Here is a 26,295-nt window from a genome sequence, read left to right as displayed (position 1 = left end):
CTTTTCTGTTTGTCTTCATCTGATTCACCCGTGTCTTTTCTACTTTCATTTTTGGCTTCGTACATTTTAAATCCTCTCCAGCTCTGCTCCCGTGGTTTCAGTCCTCTTTGCTAACCTCAGTGGGCAACGGCGGCTGCCTGGTTTGAACTTAACTGAAAATAGACTATTTCTAAAACTTGGACATCCAGTGGAGAGTGAAGACAGGAATGAAAGAAGGAGATATATGGAAAGTAAAAACTACAGAAAATAAATCAGAGAAGCAGAAAAGAGGATAGCAGAAGCAGGGAGGGAGAGGAAGGAGGGTGGGAGGGAGAGGCCCAGTGACCTCACGTGACATGTGACGTGTGCTCCACCACTCACTGTGAGGAGTGTGTGTCTCTGAGTGGAGGATGGCGAGGAGGATGCAGATAGACTGTAGCTTTTAGCCTTTTACTAGCACTGACATTCTAGTCAGGCCACCACCATTGTGGGAGAGAAAGAGAAAGACAGACCGCGCTATCAAGCTAGCTGGCTAACCTCAGACCCTCAGCTCACTCCGTGACAGAGGACCACAAGCCCTGCCCTCCACGCCGGCCCCGCTTCCACCACCCGGGCTCTGCAAGGTTTGGCCCCCCTTCATCTCCAGCCCTGGTGAGTCCTCCCTGACACCTGGTGACACAAATGCTCCTTTCGCCTCTGCTGAGATAGGGTCTTTTTAAATGTCTACTTTCTACTTTTCTCTGCATTTCTCTGTCAAACGTCTCCTGGTGCTGCTCCTGACACATGCTGCTGCTCTCTCTGCAGGCTTGTGGCTTGGGATTCCTGTGGTGGTCACAAACCCTAGATTCTTGGTTGCAAACAGGCTCTGAGCTCCAGGAGTTTTGTCCTCTCTGCTCTCCTAACTTTCCTCTGCTCTTTCTCACTTGTACAAAAGCAGTTAACCTTATAGTGGAAGTTAGTGATAGGAGTTGTAAAGTGCTTTTCAGACTACTCAGAGACACTTGACACGATGTGTACTTAGTTCTCCTTGTGCTCTCTCCAAGGTTGTATGACATTCTCAGCATCAGTGGCTTCATTTCCTCCTGGCTTCCCTGTCATGGCATCCAACAGCATCTTTGACTCCTTTTCCAATTTCAGCAGCAGTATACTCAGAGGTGAGTGTCGGCCCGCTCATTCGACCCCCATACCACTTCATCCAACCATCCAACCCTCCATGCAGTTGTTGCTAAAGTGCAGCTATTTCAACTCTGAGAAAAAAGGCATTGACATGGATCCACTGATGCATTTATCTCTGTCTGCACACAGTCAGACTTATGCTGAGGGAGATTCACAAAGGAGGATCTGACTTGAACAGTAGCCCCCGTCTAGTTGACTGATATGGACCTTAAATGCCTTTGCCTCACCGCTCCTGTGTTTTCTGTAGGCTTGATGGAGTAGCTCCATAATGGAATTCTCACCACAGACATTCATTATCAAGTGAGACTGAGCGCTCTCACAGTGAGAATACGAGCTCATAGGCTCCATGTGACTGAGTCTTTACTGGAACACTGCAACACAATAAAAGAGCAAAGAAAAAAACATATTAGTCCCTCTCACTCTGCTTTACTTCCAGGAGGTACTTTTGGTCTGTGTGGTGAGGTGAGTGCACTATAGTTGGCGGCGCTACACGCTAAAGCTCAATGAAGAAGCCATTTGTTGCCATGGTAATTCCAATCAGACAACATTTACTTCCAGATTGTGAGACTATTGGAGCAGAGGAGACAAAGTTGAAAACCTTTCCTCTTGTTTGGGTTAGTGTACTCTGAGTTTCTGTAAGTCAGAATCCAAAAAACACAAACATCCTGAGTTTAACATGTCATTAATATGGAGGCAAGCAGGGGATTGTTTCCTCTGTTTGTCACACAACTGCTGCAACAGCCACTGGAAAGAAGAAGAAAAAACAAAATCTCCTTCCCAATTAAGGCCTTGTTGCGTGGTAATTAAAGACGGCAACAGGAGAAGTCCTACCAGATCCTAATTGTTTGCAGAGTGTATCTTAAAATCTCTGGAGCCTCACACACACACACACATGCAGTTAGACACAGACAGTAAAACACACACTCAGTCCATCTGTGTTTCGCATGAGAACAAACCTCTGATACGCTCAGCAGAGCTGCAGTGACAGGAGCTGATGTTCTGGTGTTCACACAGCTTCTTTAGACACTTAAGGCGTTTATAGTTTCCTCTTGACAAGGCTTGAGCCTTACCTCTTTTATCTTCTCTCCAACTGGATCTGCGTCCCCTTATCTCCTCACTGTTTACAGATCAGAGTTTATTCCACTTTAGGTTTCATGCATGCCATCCAGCAGCCTTTGGAGACGTTTTAGCCTATCACGTAATGTTTTTCAGATGTCTGATTTTGATTTTGAATCATCCATTGGAAATCCTTTGTGAATGTGCAACATCCTTTCAGAGTTTATTCTTTACTGAAACCAAACTGCAAGAGAACAAAGGCCTAGAGACATTTAACCCTCTTACTCACTCTGAAACAAGTACTACCTCATGTCGGTGTTATACCTGAGTGGTTGCTTGAAAAACATACATTACAAAATGAAAAGTGTTTAACTTAAACCACACTGAAATAAGAACTAAATGTTATAAAAAAGGGAGAATGTTTAATTCATTCCTCTAAAAGCTCCAATGCTCCTATGTGACGATTAATAAACTCAATGTATAGCCTGAAGAAAATAATGTAATGTGCTCAAGAAAAGTTCATTTTCACTGATCAAAAGTTTGATCTGAAATTGTGCTAACCTAGACTTAAAGTATGAGAAAAAAGAGACACCAACGTGATCATAATTATAACACAAACTATGAACTTAAAGTCCGTTCTGAAGGCGTTATATAAATTATTCTTATACGTCTACGGCGTATCTCAGTGCAGTCAGAGAACACATGTTATCATGTGATGTGCAACATCAGATGCACTTCGCGTGAGAAGCGAGAGGACGCCTCACCTCAGAAACCTCAGTCCTTCGCTCAGGCTCAAACGCACACACAGACGCACACAGACACACACAGACACACACACACATTTTGTATGACAATCACACGGACAGATAGTCTTCGTTCTCATGGTGTCCAGCTCTCTACACGTTCTCAGATGGGGTTGTTTTCAGACAGTTGTTGTTTTGAGAGAAAAAGAATCATCAGGCATTAATCTGATGCAGACTCACAGTACTCCTGCAGTTCACTGATAATAACCACAATGAGGCTACACCTGCTAACCCCCACACAGCAGCACCATTTTTAATCCAAGAGAAGCATTTTTAAAACATAGCTTTGAGAAAAAAAAGCAGTAAGCTGTATAAATGATTAGACTTTTGTCCTGTGAAGTAGAGTTGTATAAAGTTTACTGTGCTTCTCTTCCTGACATGCTGACTACGTCTGCATTAGGTGTAGTACCTGCTTTCTGGCAGCTGTGATTGGCTCTGCCCACTGCATGGCTCAGTGGCTCAGTTTCTGTCACCACATTTCCCTCCGATTGGAAGGGCCACCTTGTTCCCTGCTGCTGTTTTATACAGGGGTCTGTTTTTTCAGTCTTACGCTTGTGGGTGCCAGCTCCCTTTGGAGCAGAGAAAAAGGCTCTGGTTTATTAGGGTGGGAATGGTTTTATTTGTTTGGCTTATTGCGCAGCATGAATGGAAGACAGCAGTTGCAATATGAGAAAAGAGGCATGCCTCACAAAAGTTGCACAAAGGTTATTTTTAGAGAATCTGGGAGGTGGTCCTGTTCATTCTAAACTTTCTAGAAGAGAAATGCATTTACCGTGTGAGAAGACAACACTTTTTAGTGCATCATGTAACATGTATAATGACTGAACTGAGAGCCATACAGTAGCTCAAGAAAGAAAAAGACTGGGTTCAGCAGAACAGATGGCTAGCCTCTGGAGGATTTATTAATAACAAAGTCACACGAGGAATATTTCTTCTCCTCTCTAGAATTAACATGCTCGATTGAAGCTCATTCAAATTCTTGCTCAGTGAGGCCCCTGGGTGACGCCAAAACATGACTGGGCTGAGAGGGCTGAAAGCCGTAACCAGATATTACAGTTTCAATATTCCAATGTGAAAGCAAATAATAGAAAACTCATGACGGCCATGGCGCGGCAGAATCCTGTCTCCAATTTAGTAAGGCATAATATCTATTTATAAAACTTTGAAGCGTATTGGATAGAAGGAGCTCTGAGCTCTGGACTTGATTAAGGCTGTAAACGTTTTTTGAGGTAGATATTTACTTTTTGGTACGTCTCGCAGTTTTCACCATCTGTCAACATGACTTTATGGGAAACACTTTTAAGGGTTGCCAGTAAGATGGCTTCAGGTACAGAATGCACAGAGGCGTGCTGATTATGTGGTCAAGTAATCCCAAACCGACCTCCACCCTTGTACACTTTTGGCTCAAAGTGCCCTACTCAACATCGCGTTGGATGAGGGAAAAAAAGTTGTGCAAAGTGTAACAGCAAATATAACTCTCTGATTGTAGAAAGGATACCAACCACAGGGGCCAGGTCCTAACTGTAATTCAGCAACAGTAATCGTCATCCTTAAGGTGGCAACCACAGAGTATGGTCTTAGGCTTGTTTCATCCAGAGTCATAAATTGTCAGTGTGAAATGAGGGAGTGTAGGATTTTTATTGAAGTCACCCAAAAAAGAATGATACACAAGTCTGCTCAATATTCTCACATGTTCATAAAAGACAGGAAGTTGAAAAATTGCTATGAGACACAAATGTCCAGATATGATGCAAGTGAAACTCATAATGTCTAGACCGGCTTCTTTGACCGGAGAGATCGAAACGGGAACAAACTGAATGTAGACAGGAAAATATGTTGACTGTGAACATGTGTGCGCAGTTGCATAATGAAGTGAAAATGATTACAATATTAAAAAAATCACAATTTTTTATTTTTTTTTTTTAAAGTAATACCCATACAGGATGGGGCTTGTTGCTTTGCTTAGGAGCTGATCATTTTTCATACAAACCCTCAGTTAAAAATATTACATCCACTTTACTGTTATTATTCTGCATGATCTCATCCATCTTGCATGGTGGACACTTCAATTTAGTACAAACTTTTTTCTTCATTCGTCTTAAATCCACAGGCAAACCCAACAGCTTATTACATGGTATAACTTGGATCAAAGAAAGGAAGCAATTATGAGCTCTTTTATTTATTATTTGCCGAAATTAATGCTGCAGTTTCTTCTTGTGTGAAGTTAATTTTCCAGAAATTCACAAAAAAGATGAATAAAAAAAGTGCGGACTTGTGTGTTCATAGGGCGAGTTTGTTTTCAGAATTAGAGAGTTGTGACCTGTGTTTGACTGTAGATGAAGAAGACTTATTGTTTGGACCCCTCCCTGTACCGTTAAACCAGTGTTGCTCACAATATCCTTTCCGTTGCACAGAGAAAAATGACAGAGGACACCTGTGACTAAGTTCAACTTTCATTGCATTTCATTCAACTTTACTGGGCAGGCACTGGTCTGTTTGGCAACACACTGAATTACTCCAACTTATGGAGATCTAAATATGCAGAGACATACCAGCAGACAGTTATGAGATGGAATACAGAAGGAGCAGAGGGTTGTATTTATCATGTGTAAAAGTTTAGCAAAGATGAGAGGCCCAGAGGAACTCATTCTGTCACCATCAAAGGATGAAAATAATGTTTTTTCATGGACAAAAAATCCATTCTCCAGACTAAATCCTCACAGCATTATAAGCAACTTTAACCAAGCTCCAAAGATCTTTATTGCCTATCCCTCTTCCCATAAGCAATAAAGAAAAAAACTTAATTACGGTGAAGGGAAAATGCAGATAATAATAGGATGTGAGATGCTGCAGGCTATGAAATGTTTTTTGGATTACCCATTTTCCCAGAATTATTTTTTCACTCAGCTTGTTTATATACAGTTAATTGTTGTTGCTGCAATAAAACATTTTTAGGGGATGTTTCTTCTTTCACTTCAAACACAACTTCAACCACACGGAAATGATTTTTGAGGGGACACAGTTTAAAAATTTAGTTTTTAGAAATGGGACAAATGACTAGATAGAGGAGAGGCAGATTAACCGACGAGAAGTGAGTCGTGGAAACAGATGAGCTACGGTGTAAGAAATGAAGTTGAAAATAAACAGCGAGATAAACATGCAGATTAGATTTTAAATACACAGCATACCAACCACAGATTTATTGATATTATCACTGAATATATGTACACAGTTAACCTAGTTTTTTTTTTTTTTTTCACTTTTCACTTTGATTTATTTTTGGACCAGTACCTAACATAAAATGTTATGTTCTCACATATTTACAACCATAATTACCAGTACTTGTTAAAAAAATAATAGTAATAATAAATGATACATGGGCATTACCCCTTTTTTTTAATTAATTGATGTAATAATAGACAGCAACATCTAGTCACCAATGTTTTTATTTATTCATTTATTTTTGATTAATGCAGATTTTACCATGTTATCTATTTCCCTGCAGCAGGTTTGCCCTTTAGTAAACCCAGAAAACTTGTGTTTCTTCATTACTGCTCACTTCTGTATTGGCTCAGTAGGACACACCATGGCAGGGGTTCCCCCTTAGCTGTGTAGCAGAAGTGGCCACTTTTATTTCTTCGTCATAGTCTGCTACAGCAACACTTTTTCTCAGGGTTGCAGAAGCAGCTATTAAGAGCACAAACACACAGGAGTCATAAACACAAAATTACAAAAGAAAAAGGTATAAATAAAAAAAGGTGTAAATAAAAGGTGCATGCATTCATACAATCACACACGCGCACAGCTTTGAACACAAACGTCTGCCAGGGTGTTTTTTGCAGTGCTGAGTCAGAGTGCAGCAGTGCATGTCAACATGATGAGCGTGACGTCCTCCCCCCTCTAAATGCTGTCTAACCTCACTGTAATAGCTGGTCAGGACTGGCATATGGTCTCCTGATGCCTGTAGTCCAGCACAAATACCCACATGATTACTCAACAGCAGAGGATCTCACAAAAATATCAGTGAGAGTGTCCTTCACTTCAGACTGTGCTCATCTGTGCCCTGTGAGCTGTGATCTCTCTTTTATTTGCGATCTTAATCTTTTTAAATTCACCACCCACAAATAGCAGGTAAATATCCATATGAAGAGTGTCTGAACATTTGTACGACAAAATGTAGTTAATGCTGAAAGGTAACATTGCCTTTAAACTATTTAGCATGAAACAGGCAGTATAAGTCATAAATAAAATGCACTCTCAATTAAACAAGAACCTGTTAATGTTTGAGCATCACAGCAAGCTGCTAACACTGCCAGCCTGGCAGAAAGACTTGAATGTTAGACGGACCTGATGGACTCCTAACACAACTTTTCCCTTTAATCAGTATGGTGACATAAGAGGTAGACAGCGAGCCAGTCATTCAGTCAGTAGAGAGTTTGATCAACCTAATCACCAGGCAGCCAGACTCCAGGCTACTGATTGGATTTACAAACGCTCCTTGTCATTGTGGTGTCATTAGCTTGTCGTTAGCCGAGGCCGCCTTGACGTGGAGCAGCGATGGCGGGGCCTAAACACAGTAATCAGGGGATTAGTGTGCAGTTACAGCAAATCCTGAATGGACACCTCAGACTCTGAGTCAAAGAAAGAAAAATCATGCAATACGCCCTAGCGTCAGGAGGCTAGGGTGCTAACTGTACCAGGGCAATGCCACCACTGATTAGCAGTGGGGATTATGAGAGGAAACATTCAGTCACTTCAGACACGCGGGTTTCCTTAGCAGTCTGTTTTCCAGACTTCAATTTGAAGCCAGGCCTTTGACACAAGCAATGATTTGACTGACTCTATTGAAAATAAGTTTTAGCCTTCAATTAGGTTTGCTTAATCTAAAATTGGGCATCCGGCCCAAGTATATCACAGAAAAGGAGTTTCATGCGTCACAGAGACTATTCGCCATATCCCCGCAGAAAGGTTCAATGACATTTGGAGATAATTTGTTTTCTTTTGATTTAATTTAAAATCATTTAGATTGACCGACAATAATCACCAACTATCAAAGAGATTAGATTTATGAGAGTTGACAATAGTTTGTGTCTAAATGCTCTCCTGAGCTGCTTGGCTTGAGGACTTGACACACCCTATTTCCCTACAACCAAAAGCCTTTAGGGCTAGCCAAGTACTTTCCAAGACTTGTCTCATGTCTGCAGAGGAAAGTGGCATGGACACTTGTCAGAAAACCAGTGCTGGGTTCTTGCTCAAATCTGGCTGGATCCTGTGGTGAGTCAGATGGTGCTTAGGAGGTTGAGCCCCTCTGCAGAGGGAAATAAATGCAAATTTAATATTTGGGGGCCCTTTGATGTCAATTTGCACTTGAATGAGTGTGACAGAACCTGGAATGACCTCTGTTGAAAGGATCCCTCAATAATGATGAAAGCAGTTGAAAGGGACAAACACTGACGGCAGCAGTTGAAAAGCTGGAAACGTGAAAACGGTTGTTCACAAATGGCTTCGCTTGAAAGAGTTTGAGAGTGTGCTGTAGTGTAAGACTTGCACAGCGGGGATGACAAAGAGTTTTCTCTTCTTTCAAAAATGTAATTCTACGTACAAACACAGCGCAGCTTAGAACAATACTTTTGTCCCAGAGCCAGGTTGGCACAGTCGACTCTGTGTTGTGTTTTGCTGGTTTGCGTTCATGCCTTTCATTTCATACGTCACATACCTCACCGTGTTCCTTCATAGTTCAAAAGAACAAGGACCTAGTCTCAAAAAATAAAAACATGTGGCTTTTGTTGCAGAGAGGAATGAACAACAGCATTCCATGTGAAACCACATCAAAGATCCCCTCTTGCACTGAGGCTAAATGAGGGCAGACTGTCCTGCTTGCCCCTCCTGTCATGACTGCCACTAATTAACCAGCGATCTAAAACTGACACTTCATCTTTATCACTTTTCTTCAAGTTTTCACTCTAATCTCCACAGTTCTTAAAACAGCCTTCTCTTCGGGTGCCAGGGAGATGGGACAGCCACACAACAAGCACAAAGGGGCATTGTCTGCTGGTGAAAATGTGGTTTACAGGCACTGCTGAAATGGCTTGGTGGTTGCTGGAAGCCATGCGTACTTCCTAATATTCAGCTCACATGCGATTTCATTTTGTGAAAAAAGAAAAAAAAAACTGAGCTACGGGGCTTTGCCTGTGTATGAGCAAAACTTCTCACAACTTATTCTCAGAGCCAACAGACTCAGGCTCCTTACTCCCGCCCCACTCTTTATTCCCTCTTCCCCTCTCTGGTGGCGCTGCTAAATTTGTGTGGGCTCTCTAGCCATGGAAGAGTAGACGCAGTCTGCGTTGCCAGTCAAACGTGTTCGGGCTGTCAGACTGAACGGCTTCCAGCGCTGCAATCTGTCTCCTCTCCTCATCAGTAGGAGCTGTTTGATCTGACAGAGAGACTCCATTTGAGACACAACTGCTGGGAGGTTGGACGGCTTCAGCAGTCAGAGTAGCAGCCTAAAGAGGAAAAGGTTTGCACACACAGTCTGGTTGCAATCTTAGTGTCTGTGCTGTGTATCCATAAAGGTCTATAAGTAATAGCTTTCCTCGTGCTAGGTGTGTGAAGTCAAATGTAAGAAAGCCCCATCACATTTTGGGGCTCTGCTCGGCAATGAGGCGGAGAATGCAGGTGCTGAGAAAGAGACAGGAAGAGGAAGAGGGAGATTCTCCACTGAGGTGATGAGAAGAGCGGTGTCTGGTTGGCATGCCATAGTTTCCCCAAGGTCTCACAGTGGGGTTGACCTCATAAATGTGGCACAGTCCAACAAAGTGCAGCAGACACTGGGGTCAGAGTGGTGAAATGGTAGACAATGGTTACATAAGTATCCGTCTATGGTTGAGCCACAGATCCCTCCCCTAGATTGAATGTGGCTATTATTTCCACTAATCATCAGCAACTCTGGCTAAAGGCTCAATACTTAAAGATGTAGTAAGAATATGACGCGTTAATTTCATCACCTGTCTTCACTGAAAGTGTTTTCTGTTTAAAGGAGCGGGGAGATTGACTTGATGTGGCGACTGACAGATTCTCGTCCTGATCCGTGTGTGGCAGCAGGGCTGGCAGGCTTCGTGGCAGTTAAACTGTCACTGGCAGGAACTGTAAATCTTTAGCAGAAGGTGAATGCAGAATTAAAGCGCCACAGGTGTGTGTGTGTGTAAGTGTGTGTGCTGTTTGTGTATATGTGAGAAAATGTGCCAACCTGTTAATCACAGCATATTGTCATAGCTGCTTTTGTGGATGTTTTTGTCTCACAAAAACAGTCTGAGAACTTTTTGCTGGACAAAAGTGGCAAAGTAAAAGTGGTGCTTTTACGTGTGTGTGTGTGTGTGTGTGTGTGTGAGTGAGTGAGTGTGAGTACGAGCGAGAGAGAGTCTTCAGGGGACGGGGTGCTGTCACTTTGGCAATGCAACTGCACATATTGCAGCAATTACCACAGCGGAAAAATGTTTTTCTGCAACATGCAATTACTACAGATTACAGATTGCCGTCTTTGCATCAGAAGCTCTTGCTTAAAAAAAAGAAAAGTGCATTTGTGTGTGTGTGCTGTCACACACACACACAGAGATAAAGAGAGACAAAGAGAGATGGAAAGATGAGAAATGATTATAGCTCACACTCAAAACCAAAATGGAAGAAAATATGGCCGGGTTGACGTATTTTGGGGACATATATAGATCATAAAGTAAGAATGACTTATGGGATAAATAAAGATCGTGAGGATGAACACAATCTGTTTTTTCGTGAAGTAAAAGAAAGCAGAGGAGGGCAAATGTTGTACGTCTTTGTCAATCATCAGAAACATTATGAGGAGTATACAGCGTTGAAGACATAAACAACACTAAGCGCCATAATTCACACAAATTTATGGACTTTGATTTTTGTGCCAGGTGAAAAAACATCACCATGAATACCAAAATCTTACTTCAGGTCACACTGAACAATATAACCCAAAGTGGTGCCCCGCAGCAAGGCAGGGCTCTATTTACAAACCCACCAGATCAAAACTCAACCAAAAGTGCTCCTATAATAGCACTGGGGCCATTTGGTGAGCTTACCATCCAATGCTTCTTTTAGTGGGTTTCCAAAGAATAAACAGACCCAGAAACCACATCACAGGCTGCTGACTGTCATCTTTGGGTGAGTGTACCCGACAGATGATGTGAGGGCGGAGCGACCCTGACAGTGGGGTTTACAGTGAGCTCCCCCTGCTTGCCTCTGGTGTGGTGTGTGCCGTTGAAATGCCACTGACAGGCCAGGCGGGGGTCCTATCAAATTAGACCCTTGAATTCTGATCAGGGTAAACCGATCAGTGTACCCCAGAGTGTCGTCTAACAGTTTTGCTTTGAGTTATGTAGTTTTTGTCAATACAGACTAAGAATTTGATTATGCCATCTGACTGCATTATTTTTGTAAACAAGGTTTATTGGTCCTTAGTTCCTAAAAGAAGAGAAAAATCATGATAATGGGTTGAGTGAAGTAAGACTAAAGGTATAACACAAAATTGATGACTTTTTTTTTTTACTCACTGTATGTTTAAAATAATAGTAAAACCTGGAGGGGTCATATTAAGCATAGAATAAAATAGAACTTTATTGTCATTGTAACAAGTACAGCGAAATTGAAGTCACAGCAGGAATCAAGAAAACAAAAGAAAGAAAGTGCAAAAAGGTCCATAAGAAAATATAATGTCCATCATTGTCCAGTTCAGCCAGCCTCCACCTCCACAGGGTTCAGGACTGAGCTTCTTCAGCAGTCTGTTCAGTCTCTGTCTCCTGGATCCTGTCTGCTCACAGCAGGTGAAGTTCCTCCAATGTGGCGTTGGTGTCTGATGTTAACTCCGTTAGCCATGTCTGTGAATAACATGATGCTACTCTGCCCTCTGGTAATCCCTCTGTTGCTGGGTTAGCCCAGCTAGCTTGTCCATCTTATTGGATATAACCCATCCCAATAACGATGGATGGAAGGACAGGTCGATGTCGTCACTTCTTAGCTCACACCTAAGAACCAGCACCAGTCCACCAGTCCTCACCTCCTTCTCCTCACCTTGTGGGAAACATCAGGCCTTGCACCAGTTAGCATTGACATGCTATAGGCTGCTAATAGCTGATTTCACATGTAAACAATGCAGCCATGGTTACATGTAGGATCTCCAGACAAACACAGGAGAAAAAGTGGTAAAAATATCGCTGAAGCCACAAAAAGTTTGGTGTCCATGACCAACAAACGAGCCATACAAAGTAATGATCCACTCCAAATACAAAGATTATGAAAAAGAGACGAAAAAATTACAAAAAACGGACAAGAAGAGAGAGCTGCTGCAAAAGGCAGCCATAGCCAACATCTACCAGATTACCCTAGAGGACAAAAAGTGTGTGGCATACAGGAGAGTTAAAACAAGCGAACATTTATTTGCAACAAAGTGGAACACCGTTGTGAACTGTTTAACTTGATTGTCTAAACATTTCAGTTTATTGTTTTAAGTGTGGTCACACTGGCCAGCACAACCGTGCTGTACTCTAGCAAAGTTGGCCCATGTTCGATTCCCCGCTAGCCACCGGTACGATCTGCGGCCACACTACTCCAACATGAACCAGACTTGAGGCACACACATGGCCCGCCAACGTCATAGTGAAGAGCCTGTTTACAAGTAGCATAGTCTCATTAGAGTCCCCATGTTTGGGAACACGGTGGACTTTGCTACAACTTCAGTGACTTTTGATTTCTGTTGTCATTTTGGCCCAACACTGCCCTCTAAGGGGCCATTGTTTAAAATAGTTGTCAATTGGAGTGGTCGCAACAATTAAACGTAATGAGTTAATCGTCATGCCCTCATGGTGTGCACGTGCTCGTGCTTGTGCATGGAGTGTACCGCACCAAAGCAGAGAAGTGAACCGTGCCTGAGCACAGTTTGGATGGCCAGTGTGACTGCGCCCCAACACTAGTAGAAAATGATCTCCCCATCAACAAACAGACTAGAGAGGGTAAGTACCAAGGAACTGAAGCTATCATGGGCTGTAATATGGTACTCATTACACTAGACAAGCACACCAGCAAGAAGACCCTGGATTGTACTAGATAGATGGATAGCATTCAGCTGGTCAAGAGAAAGTGGTGCAGCTACTCCACATTAATAAAGCCTTGTCTTGGAGTTCTTTATCTGACGGTCTGCCTTCTCCCAAAGGCCACGAGATAAAAACCAAGGGGTCAGGATATGATTAATGAGGTATGAGACAAGTAAATGTCTTTGATTATTGTCTTAAATTGGCTTTTTTAAATAATATTTTATGTTACTTCTCTGGGTATCTAACAGCAGATGAAATAAAACCATTAAATAAAAGGGAATCTACTGTTTTTTGTGATAAAGGAATGGTAAGTGTTACTTCTCAAAAACTCATCCCATAATGCATTTAACATGAAACGAGGTGTCAGGTTGACAAAATCATTCCTATTGTGTTCGAAACGAATGCGCTCTTTAAGAAGTCCATTTACATTCAGCAGACACAAATAAAAACAGAACTGGAGTCGTCCCCCAACAGCCATTATGCTGCTCAATTGATTCAGAGGGCTTTTATAAGCCCTTAGCTCCGCTCTGCACCTTTTTATAAAATGTAAGCAGAACATTAAAGATGCATGAGATGAATGTGCTCATTGTCTCCTCTGGTGACTGCCGTGTCTCAGCTCATTAGGCTTCCATAATAATTAGCTGCTGGTTTTGGAAATGTCACCGTCCTCTCCATCAGTTTAGGATAATATATACTCTGAACATCTTGAAGGATCTGAAATTAAAGCCTGACATTCTCATGATTTACTGGATACACAAAGCACAAAGAGGGTTCAATTAAAGAGGACAACTCGAGAAATTCAGTTTGAAATGAAGTTCTCAAGCGTATGTAGAAGCAAAGACAGAATATACACATGTGTACCAGTTATCATTAAAACTAACACAGACAACCCTGGTGAAGAAAAAATAACATACAAATTTATACGATCAAAACTGTTCAATGTGTTTCCTATTTTCTCGTCTGAACATCAAAATGAACAAACCTGACCACCAATTGTGATGTGCTGACACATTGTATAATCAAAATTTGAGAGAGAATCAGCCATCAGAGCAGCAAGAGCCCAAAACCCAAACAGTCTGTACCCACTCACTGTTGTTTAAAAGTTTCTCCATATACTTGTGTATATAAACACTCCCAACGCTAGAATATGATTTGGCTTTGAGGGGACTGGCACAAATGGCTTTGGTGACTTACATCATTCTTGGAAGTCTAATCACAGACACTCTTGTCATATCAGGCTGAAAAAGTCCGTTTCATAGCGAGCAATGCCTCAAAAAAGGCTAAAAGAGGTTGAGGTGGGGGGTAAACAAGCCTGGCATTCCACAGCCACCGCAGAATTCATCATTCATACAAAAAATACCCTGAGCTCTGAAGTAGAGCTAATTTAATCCAAGGGGAATAAAAACTCCATTTCAGAGAAGTCGTCCATTCACAACACTCATATTTCCACTGAGCAGAAACCCCCGGCTGAAATTCGAGCAGACACTTTTCGGAAGGAATGCATTTGGTGGGTTGAGGGCCAAGCTTGCCCTGTAATTTGTGAATGTACAGAAATGTGTGACCGCCACAGTTCCTCTAAAGATAGAAATCTTTGTCTTATGTCATCTCTGAACCTCAAACTATTTCTAATTGCCCCTATAGCCCCTTTTTCTCCCAAATGAATAGCTACTCATCCGGAGGCTTATGTGTACACGTCTGGAAATAGCCTTAGAGTTTTCACGGACTAATAGATCATATTCATTTGAAGAGAAAAAACACTTGAAGGGGTCTCTTCATTTCTGAGACTGTCCCAATCTTCAAAGGGACTTTTAAGTGGCACCAAATGCCGTGTGGGTGGCAGGTATAATCTTACAAACCCTGAAGGCCTCCATCAGTTTCTTCTGCTCATATTTGTCTTTACACTTTGACTCATTACACATGATAGCCTAAAGTAAATGAGGTTATTTTGGTTTTAATACTCTCAGAAGAAGTGGTTCTCCTGTGCACTGACTCCATTACAAGCTGTGCTTCAGCCTACAGGCTACAATGTTTTCATTTGACTGTGTTGTGCGTTCACTTCTTATTAGCAGACTGTTCCCTGGTATCACAGAGAGCCTTCTTTATACTGAGCATATGCACTTTTAATAAGTAGGTCAGGAACACATGTATGAAGGCAGTATCACAGCAAGCTGTCCCAGAGCAACAACCAATAAACAATGACGTGATCAGCTGTTTGTATCTTTAAGGATCCATTTTCTTTATCTTTTGATGTTGAGAGTCAGGTAGACTCAGGCCGGCTTGAGGTAGATCCGAGGTTTCACGTGTCCTCCGCATTTTCTGTCTTGATTTCAAGCTCAACCTTCCTGGATCATTAAAAATCGTTCAGTGGCCCGACAAGCTCTGTCCTCAGTGCTTCTGTGGCTGTAACTGTAGAAAGTGGATGTTAAAAAGCAGAGGTCTAAATGTGACAGGCGCCCAGAGCAGGCGTTATGGCTGGGCAGGGTAGAGCACGGGAGTGTGGTCACATATTAATAATGAACTAAGGTGCAACTAAAATATCATCATCGTTGCCGTTTTCCCATTTCACAGTGGACCTGCTCTCAAAACAGAGACTTGATCTGACCAGAAGAGGGGGGTTACTTCTTTAATTTGGGGTTCAACTTGAATGAAAACATGTTCATTAAATTATAACAGGTTATCTATGTGACACCAAAAAATACAGTTGAAACCAGAAGTTCACATATACTTTGAGCCAAGACACATTTCTTTTTCTTTCTCCTCTTTCCGACACTAAACCAGACTAAACTTTTCTTATTTCAGTTAGAATTACCAAAACTATTTCTAAATGCTAAATGCCAGAATAATGATGGAGAACATTTAGATTTTTTTTATAACTGTCCTCAAAGTCTAAAGTTTACATACAGTTCCTTAATATTTGATTGCATTGACTTCAAACGGTTTGCTTGTGTCCAATTTTGAGGATATCCTTTCACAAGCTTCTTACAATAATTTGCTGGAATTTTCGCCCATTCCTCCTGACAGACCTGGTGTAACAGAACAACACCTGATAGCCACTCTAAAACATTAACTTCGTCATCCTAAAGTCCTTTTGTACTTCATTTGGTGGAATGCTCAGGGTCATTGTCCATTTGGAAGACCCATTCATGCCCAAGTTTTAACTTTCTGGATGATGTCTTGCAATGTTGCTTAAGTTTGTCCACATATTGTTCTTTCCTTATGATGCCATGTATTTGGTGAAGACCCGTCCCTCCTGCAGTAAAACAACCCCACAGCACTATGCTACCACCCTTGTACTTCACATGTGGGGTAGTGTTGTCAAATTCACAAGCTTCCCCCTTTCTCCTCCAGATGTGATGGTGGTCATTATGGCCAAACAGTCCAGTTTTTGTAACACCAGACCACAGAAAATGTCTCCAAATATTAGGGTCTTTGTCTCTGTGATGGCTTCTTCCTTGCTGAGTGGCCTTTGAGCCCATAGGTACAGGACTTTTTTGCTTCTCTTATCAGCCTCTGCCAGCATCTTCACAAGGTCTCTTGCTTTTGTTCAGGAGTTCATTCTCACATTTCGCACCAAAAATGATTCATGTCTGGGACACGGAGCTTGTCTCTTTCCTGAGTGGTTGAATGGCTGGACATTTCCATGGTGTTTAGGCTTGTGTATAATTGTTTGAAAAGTGGTACCTCCAAGCATCTTGACACTGTAGCCAAGGATGAACCAGAGTTATGTAGGTTGAGAATCCTCTACCTGATATCTTGGCTGATTTCTTTTAATTTTACCATGATGTCACTAAAGATCCAAATGATGTTAATTAACCTATCATTAGCTTCCAAAAGCCAGAGCATCATCATTATTGTCATCATCGCCTGGACTTAACCCAATTGTTTTTTCTCTGTCATTACTCTTTATATTTAGCAAATATGAATAATTTTGATAAGCCCAACTGACCAAAAATAAGAGAAGTTCATTCTAATTTAATGTCAGACAGTGAGAAATTATAAAGGTTATGTGTCTTTTTATACATTTTAAATTGTAAACTGCTGGTTTCAACCGTTACCTGGATGGATGGATAGATGAATAGATGATTTGTTGCGTTGGAAAGTCATATGTTTGTCTAATTTGCTTTTCAATAAATCTTAAGCACCACAACCTCAAAGTAAATCATTAAGGCCCTCCTTCAAACTTGTATTGATTTATCAGTTTGTTTTTTCTCTGATAGAAGTGTAGAAGCCTGCAAAAGAGTAAAACTGCAGCGCTGAAAGGGTCTGCGACCTCACTGACCCAGGTTTTAATCCCACCACACTGAAAGCAATGTGAAAATTTGCTCAGACATCAAAATGTGATTTGGACTTAAAATAAGATTTTGTCCTTCTTCCTTTAAAAGTTTCAATACTTAATATTCCTTTAAGAAAAAATCTGAAGCCACTGATGACTCCTTATGCCTCTTTATCTGAATTTAATTAATTCTTGAGCAAGTAAACAACTCAAAAACCACAACAAACACAGAGGGAGAGAAAATGAAATAGGTTTAGGCTTACTGTGAAAATAAAACATGAATTGTTGGAATACTTTTAAAAATTGCTCTTGACAGGAAATCAGGATAACTTCTGATTCTTTTTAATTGTAAGTCCTAATTGCTTGTCACAACCATAAATATTGATTATTCAGTGAATTAGTATTATAAGTGTTTTTGTTTTTATTATAACCATTTTCATTATTATCATTATGGATTTTTTTTTAAATCAGAAATATCCAAATTAAATGTTGTGCTTTTCTGGCCATTAAATCTCAGAAATTGTATTATTACTACCTTAACGATGAACAAACCGTTTGAGAAATAAATGTACACATAGGCTACATAAACATCAACCAATCTTCAAATGTTATAATACATTAACTTTATTCATTGGAATTAATGTGCGCATGTACCTGTAATAGTAAATTTAGAATTTAGAATAATTATGATATGACTCAGGAAAAATAAACTGAGTAGATCCCTGGTGTTTCTTCCAATGATTTAGATCCAGCATTTTCTCGTTGATTTGCCTACAGTCGGATTTAATTCAGACCTTCACAGAGCCCGGAGACAAGTTTCCTTTTTCTGTGTGGATGTGAAATGTCTGCTCACTGGGTTTGATTTGTCTGCGATTGAAAAGGCAAATGCGCCAACTAGTGACAGAAAGCCGCATGGCTTCCAGGGAGTGCCGTCATTTCAGCTCTCCATCAAACATTTTAAATGTCTGATGAACTCAGCCTCTGGCTTCAACACACGCAAACACAGACACAAAACACACCTCTTTATCTGCCGCGGCGTTTGATGTGGCGATAACGCATTGGCCTTTATGATTTAAGTCTCTTATTAATTGAAACGAGTCAATTACAGTGATATGGATCTGTTCTGCACCCATAATTTTCCTCCTTAAAATTATTTTTTATCCAGGGGAGAAGGTGTGAGGCCGCCAGATATAATAGCTTTTCAACATGGATAAATAAGAGTAAAACCGCAGGCCTCTGCCGCCTCAGTCCTACTGATTTAGACTGAATATAAACAACTCCAGTTCCTTTCAGATGATGTGTAATTAAACTGATTAAACCGTCTCTTTGTCAGACTGTCATTTAAAAAAAAGAGCATAAACCAGATGTTTCTTTGCTCTGAGTATTTTCATGTTTTAAACCATCCGTGTTTTAAACTGATCGTCTTTCTCAGTGTTTTTATTTGATTCTTACAGTGACTGTGGTCACAAACTGTTATCTAAAATAGATTAAAACACATAAAATTCAACTTTCATCTGGGTTGGAATAAAATGTTCCTCCCAAAGGCAGACTGATGTCTTATTTCTCTCATTCCGCGTCAGACTATATGCTGCATTAAATACAAACGCAAAGAAAAGCGCTGATATGTATCAATAATTCAGCTGGTAAAACAACAGCACAGTGCTGGAGAAGGAACACCGAAGAGTTTGATTGGTCTGGTGAAAGCCCAACCCAGCAGATTCATTGGTGGAAATCATCTCCACACTCCCAACCACTAAACACTGAAATGACTCGGGTAAAATAATATCGCGGCACTCTGCTCTGCGTTCAGCCTCACGGCTCTCCTGCGCCCGGTAACCCTGCGCTTAAGGATAACTTGAAAGGAGACTCCATCTGAGCGAGAGGACAGACGCGCTTACACCAGGCACCCGTCGGTTTTTGTGGGAGTGATTCAACAAGGATAAAGTCACAAGAACTTTTACGCGAGAACGGGACACTGTACTCCTGTATAACTTTGGCTTAAGGTATTCAGGTTTGAAGGATGTAGAAGCGTTTTTTCCTCATCAAAGTCACGGTGAGATCCGGAGAGTCTTCCGAGAAAGAAATTTAAAAGAGAAACTTTAACCGAAAAAGCCAGTCAGCTGGATCGTGTCGCTTTTTTTTGCATTTGCGGATTACTTTTAACAGATTGAGCTTGTCAGAAATAAATTACTTAGAAACTGGCCTGAGTTTTCAAAGTGAATGCTCAAGTAGATTTTTGCGTTCTTGATATTCTGTGAACGGACCGTGCAAGTGTGCGATAGATAAGAGCGCCGATATAAGTGAGGCTCAGCACTCTGAGACTTGGTGCGTTTTTGCTGAAGTTAGAAGAAAAAGCAAAGAAACTGTGATGTTCCTCAGGCTGACACACTCTGTGCTGATGATCTAGCAATCTTTGATCAGACTTTATTGTTCCTGTTTGCAAGACTCTCTTCACTCACACCTTGAGCGCTCTTGTCCCACATCTCCTGCGCTCACCCACTGGGCTCCTCAGACCAGCAGAGCCTGAAGGAAAAGAGAAAAGGAAACTCTTTTTCTCCCTAAAACTCCTGCTCCTCCGCTACGACCAGGTGGCACTGACCCAAGCTGTTGTGATGCATATTCCCGTAGAGCCGCCCACCACAAGACGGTTCACGCCGCCCTCAACGTCCTTCCCCTGCAGTAAGCTTGGAGACGGCAACGGGGCCATGGCCACCCCGGGGCCCCTCAGGTCAAGACCGGACACTAGGAACGTGGTGGACGTTCTGGCAGACCACGCTGGCGAGTTAGTCCGGACCGACAGCCCCAACTTCCTGTGCTCCGTCCTCCCATCTCACTGGAGATGCAACAAGACGCTGCCTGTGGCTTTTAAGGTCAGTCACATCGCCTCTTACTTTTATTACAGGCCTTGTGATGTGCTGTGAAAATGAATGACAACAGACTTTAACAAACACACCTTTGATCAACAGGCTGTAATGAGTGATATTTTTATTTCATGGCTGAGACAAACAGGTTTCTGTATCTGATATTTAGCCTTAAAGGAGGTTGAATTTTAAAAACACAGCACCATGATAGCATCAAGAAACATTACACATCATATACTGGCAATATTACGGATGACAGGTCTGAAGAAGCATTTGATTTGGCGACTAAATTTTTTTTTTATTTTTTCAAAAATATGTCATTCGTACATTACAAAGAAACATGATCACATATCAGATCCAATGACTGCACAAGTTTTTTTTTCTCTTTTGTCGTGAAGGCAGTCTAATTTATAAAAAAAAAAATCTCTCCGCAATACCAGTTGTATTGGCTTTGTGTTGACAAACAGGTGGAGTTGTCAATTTAGGGTATTTGCTAACAGTGGAGCCGGTTGCGGTTTGACGCGCAGTCTGGTTTGGTATACCCAGACTGACCCCGGCTTTGTCCCGTTGTAGGTCGTCGCTCTCGGTGATGTCCCTGACGGGACTCTGGTCACCGTGATGGCCGGAAACGATGAGAACTACTCGGCCGAGCTGAGGAATGCCTCCGCCGTGATGAAAAACCAGGTGGCCCGCTTCAACGACCTGCGCTTCGTGGGCAGGAGTGGACGGGGTACGCAGATTTTTTTTTCCATCCCCCTCTCTCTCTCTCTCTCTCTCTCTCTCCCTCTCTCTCCCTCTCTCTCTCTATAGTACACACACACACACACACACACACACACACACACACGCACACACACACGCACACATGCAGTGGATAAATTGGCTATGACTTCTTGTTATTCCATTTTCAGCAACACTTGGAAACGCGCTTATAATAATATTACGGATCATATTTCTCAGTCTAAGTGGGGAAACGACTGACAACTGACAGCATGTTATTATTTTTTTCTTGAATCCGAAAAAGAAAGTCAAAAGTCCCCAGCATCAAATATGTTGCACAGACGCACACACTGGAAACGCTGATCCCTTAAAATACAGCTTTTGAAATATATTTTTTTTTCTGCCAATTTTGGCCTGATCTCTGCTACACATTACTCAAAAGAAAAATTGAAAATGTGGTATCACTTAGGTATGCGAACGCAGAGTGCCCACATTCTGCCAACTGACGTCCATGGGTGTCATCCGAAACATCTGGCCTGCGTCACGGTGAACGGTTGCGATGTGACTATAATTTTCTTTATCCACGGAATGACTGAAAAAACACCAGACTCTTGTCAAGCAATCCTCACCGCAAAAAAATAATAAATAAATAAAAATTGAAAAAAAAAGTTGTTGAAAAATTTATTTAGAAAAAAAGAAAACTTAAAGTGCCTGGTGATACTTTGATAGTAATCACAAAATCACGTCATGTACAGATGTGATGTGGTTAATGCGTATTTTTGTTCAGTTATATTTGTGGCGTGCTGGGGGAATCAGAAGCTCTATTACCAGTGATAAATGTCATGAACAAAATCATTTCAGAGCTGGATTTTTTTTTTCTTTTTTTTTTTTTTTTATAAAATGTAATTTGATCCAATTACCTCTAAAGCCAAATGGTCTAGTATCTAAATGATCATGTAATTATGACTACATTTTTACCACACTCGAGGACTCAGGTCTTTTTGTTTTCATACACGAGATGCTGATCTGCACGAGCGCTGGAGCCGATACAAAAAAAAAAAACAGCCTTCTTACTCAGAACAGGACTGTGATGCAGAAGGGAGCAAATCCTTCCTTGTTGAACATTAAAACTATTGCTGTAAGCTCTTCTTGGACAATCTGGAACAGATCATCTCAATAATCTAAATCATACACGCAGCCAGGCCATCAAAAGAGGTGGTCTCTGTCTGGTTCTATCCTTAATTCATGGACTGTAGCGGGGCAAAATCCGGCGGTGATTTAAAGCTGAACAAGCGAGGTTTTGTTGGATCAAGAGGAAAAAAAAGTCACAGATATTTTCGAAAAAGGACATTTATGACGTGCAGCAAAAAGACCTCTCCATAAATCTTTGGACATGTTTGTGCTCTGCAGGAAAGAGCTTCACCCTGACCATCACTGTCTTCACCGGACCGCCCCAAGTCGCCACCTACCACCGAGCTATCAAAGTGACCGTGGACGGCCCTCGGGAACCACGCAGTGAGTAGACGAACTCGCACACACGCGCACTCGCCACAGCATTTTTTTTATACTTTGATCAGCCACTTAGTCACATCATGTTATCCTTGTTTTGAAAGTAGCCTGTAGTGAGTATCAGTCTGCATGTTTTAAGGGCCTTTTGACTGATTTAAAGATACAGGCCTAACATTTATTCGTTTGTGTGTGCGTGCGTGTTTCCCCCACCTTCTTCATTTTATGAAACCTAAAATTAGCTGCTGCGTCATGTGTCATGCCAAGTCAGTCATCACTACATTATTTTGAGGTTTCAGGATTAAAAAATGAATTCTGGGTTATCTTCTGGTTTGGTTTGGTTTAAAGTGGTTTCTTAGCCTTTGCAGAATGACTGTAAAGTAGTGTATTTATGTGCACCACCCAAGTAAAATAATGCATTTTGTGTGTATGCCAGCATGTGTGGGCAGTTGCATGCAGCAGGAGCACAAGGAAGGGCCCAGTCAGAGGAAACTGTAAAGCATATTAGCGCATAACCCAAGACCACTTAGAGAGGCTGAGTGAGTCTCCAACCCGCAGGTGGCTCAGCTCAGTTCAGCCCCTTCCCACTCTCCTCTCACACTCCTACCTCCTCTGGAGCTGGTCAGAGGGGCTGCACCTGACTGACCACATAAGTGGCTCGTTGATTTAACACAGTGCAGACTCCGGCTGCTGTTGTGCTGAAGCTGTTAGTACCACTGTTCTCATGTGGTTTAAAGCTACTGGTGTGAAGAATGGCAGGGAACCGAAATACTTAGATAAGTCAGAGGCGAGGGCTGGTGGCGTTTGTGCGTGCATGCATGACTTTTTAATGGGCTCAAGGTGGAACAGAAGTGACGAGTAAGATTCATGATTCTCCTTATGATGTGCAGGAGCCTTTGAACAGGCAGATGGATATCTGTGGCTCCTGCTCATGTCTGTGGAGGGGAATCGTAGGGACGGGGTGGATTTAGCTCAGTCATAACAGTCCATAGCTAGAGGAAAAGAGGGTGGCTGCTAATGCCAGAAAGGAGGAATAGAGGGGCATCACACACTGCTATGCCAGGCCGGATACTATTTGCAGAGGCTTTAAAAAGAATGGTGCCTGCAAAAGTGGGAGGACCTAGACAATACTGAAGATTGCATGTGTGTGTGTGAAAATGTTTTTAATTTGAACATCTATTATGATAGAAATAATGTCAGTGCATAAATTCATGTTCATGTGCTTCCAGGAGTTTCTCCTGCTGAAATTATTGCGAACATTTATGTTGTCTACCATCTGTCTGTCAAGACTCCAGCTGAGGCGTCAGAGTGGCCGTGCTACTTTTGCACTGGCGCTGGGTGCTATAAAGTGACACTGTTTAATATAGGGCAGGAAGAATTTAAGGCCCCATTAAACTCTGTTTCACGGTGCTGAGAGGGAATTCACAGAAAGACAGAAAATAAACCTCTGCGAAGGCTGATTTAAAAAAGCATCTGAATATGATTCCATGATACCAACTGGGACTTTCTTTAGCTATACCCCCTGCAGCCATAGACTGTTAGATCTGCGCTAATGTTAGGGTAGCTAAAATGTTAAGTCTCTGCTTATCTACAAGTGAACAATAGGTCCAGTTATTCTGCAGTAAAAAACAGATTCTGTTTGGACCGGGAGATTCAAAAACTGATCGCTGTGTTAGAGAAGGATTTTAAATCCATCACATTCATAGTATTTATGGTGTTGGTTTAATTAAGCTGTCAGGTCAGTGAGATTTAAGTTTTTGAACCGATTAATGTGTACAGATACAGATATTGCTTGCGCAATGCAATGAATGGACTTTCACATTGAAGCAAGAAGCACGTTTAAAGAGTTAAATATCAGTCATGTCCCGGCACTGTCAAAGAACAGGAACACACACACCATCATTCAGACATTATTAGGGTCATAAAAAATAATCACATTCTCTTTAACCACAAGACACCACATCGGCCGTGCAATTTCTCCAGCCAAAGCAGAGGGGCACTTGTGCCAGCACATAAAACTAATAGTATTTTTTCATTACCAAATCCCATTCCAGCTTTCTTTCTTTTTGTTTTTTTAACCAATGACACACGCTGCTGCCTGCACATCTCAGCTCTATAATTCACTGTGTAGACAGCCTGAAGGCAGACTTGGCCACGCTGGTCTCACCTGTCCACAGGCTGGCAGACTGTGGGGCCTACCTGTATGGGACTGTAAGCTGTTTGTGCAGAGCCTGCATTTGCATGGCTGCCAGCTGAGCCGTGGAAGGACTTGGCACAGGAGGGAGAAAGTTTTATTAATGTTTACTGATCTAGTCAGGAGAACCTGATGGACAGGACGGCAGCAGCTCCTAGCCTGTAGCAACATAACAAAGAGCCCCATGCTTGAGATAGATGCCCTATATACAGTTCCTTCATACCTGCATATGCATGTGAATGTTATAAACAACAATCAAATGTTTTTCAGTCAAGTATTTAGTAAGTATTTATGATTTCCTCATCATACCTAAAGCCCCCCTACCCCCTTATATAGGAGTATATATATATATATATATATATATATATATATATATATATATATATATATATATATATATATATATATATATATATATATATATATATATATATATATATATATATATATATATATAGGTTAAATTTTTGTAATGGAAAACTATTTATCACTTTTGTAGGAACACAAAAACACAGAGCTGATCACGTATGTGTTGAAACCCTACCCAGATATCCTCCCTGCTAACAAAAGCTTACCCCCACACACACACACACATACACACTTAACACCACTTTTGGGGCAACTATATTTTGGGTGCCCTTCTCACTGTCTCACTTGTACATGACATCACCCTCGGCCTATTTACCCATGGGGGGGAGGGGCAGGTTGTAATTCTGTATCTCTGGACCAGAAGTGAATCAGCCCCCCTATGAAAAGATGAACTCACAGCATGTCAGAGAGATTGACAGCACTTTTAGATAGTGAAAAGTTTATTTAGGGGCGTGTGTTTCCCAGTTCAGAGCCTGAAAAACTGATTAACCTTAACACTTTTAAGAAAAAAAAACATTTTCATACAATGAATAAATGTGAAGACAGGCTGGATAAAATAGAAAAAGAAGGGTAACAGCTGAAAATGAAAGTGATCTGTCCAGTGATCAACTTTTATCCGTCTCTAAACAAGCAAGGTGGTGACTACTCTAAAATTCCAATGCACAGTCTAAGACTTGTGTCTGACCTTAATCTTAAAGCAGGTTTTTAAACAAAGCAAACACAGTCACCTCTACAAGATAACTGTAGATTCCAGCGTGCATGTATCATTTTAACATACCACTCTTTGTTCCCAGCTGAAGCTCTATGGATCAGTGTTAGAGAAACAGAGACAGAGGTTGTTGTTGTTGCGGACATGCAAGCTTGAGTCAGGTCAAAGTGGCAATCTGTATGATGAAAGTTGAAAATGATACACATTAATACACCTTAACCACTAACGCCATTATACAGCGTACATGCAATACTTGGGTATACTCAGACAGGCCTGATATACCTTCCCACCCAACAAAATCACACAAGCACTGTCGTGTTTTGTTGCCTTTATTTACTCTGCTGGGTGTGTTCATGCAGCTCCAAGAGGAGAATGGCGGGTGTGTGTGGAGGGGGTAGTTGGGATGGCGGGGGGTGCACGTTAAACTTGGCAGGTTGATTCTATTTGCATTTGGCACACAGACTGTACAAAGTATGCAAATAGACAAACAATGACATTTGCTGTGTTATTTTTCCTGTGATATTGCAGTCCCTCTGTAAA

The 26,295-nt window shown here is 41.6% G+C and overlaps 1 protein-coding gene across 2 annotated transcripts in view; it reads left to right on the top strand.

Moving 5' to 3' along the window:
• The window catches only part of runx3 (RUNX family transcription factor 3), a 128,290-nt gene that overhangs the window by 81,457 nt on the left and 20,538 nt on the right, over window positions 1-26,295 (top strand). Inside the window, exons 1-5 of one of the 2 annotated variants that reach the window (XM_074692687.1) lie at window positions 379-630; window positions 1,023-1,133; window positions 20,025-20,266; window positions 20,831-20,987; window positions 22,388-22,492. In XM_074692687.1, coding sequence (XP_074548788.1) covers window positions 1,028-1,133; window positions 20,025-20,266; window positions 20,831-20,987; window positions 22,388-22,492 — 610 coding nt within the window. In that variant the 5' untranslated portion in view covers window positions 379-630; window positions 1,023-1,027. Of the gene's footprint in view, window positions 1-378; window positions 631-1,022; window positions 1,134-20,024; window positions 20,267-20,830; window positions 20,988-22,387; window positions 22,493-26,295 lie in introns of those variants that run through there. The other variant, XM_074692686.1, reaches the window with a different exon arrangement.

Source organism: Halichoeres trimaculatus, unplaced genomic scaffold (genome assembly GCF_033239565.1).
Source record: "Halichoeres trimaculatus isolate MK-OKI-2021-1 unplaced genomic scaffold, fHalTri1.1 fHalTri1_scaffold_17, whole genome shotgun sequence".
Lineage (NCBI taxonomy): Eukaryota > Metazoa > Chordata > Actinopteri > Labriformes > Labridae > Halichoeres > Halichoeres trimaculatus.
The sequence above is the reverse complement of the archived record's forward strand: the minus strand, read 5'-3'. Positions and strand labels throughout refer to the sequence as shown.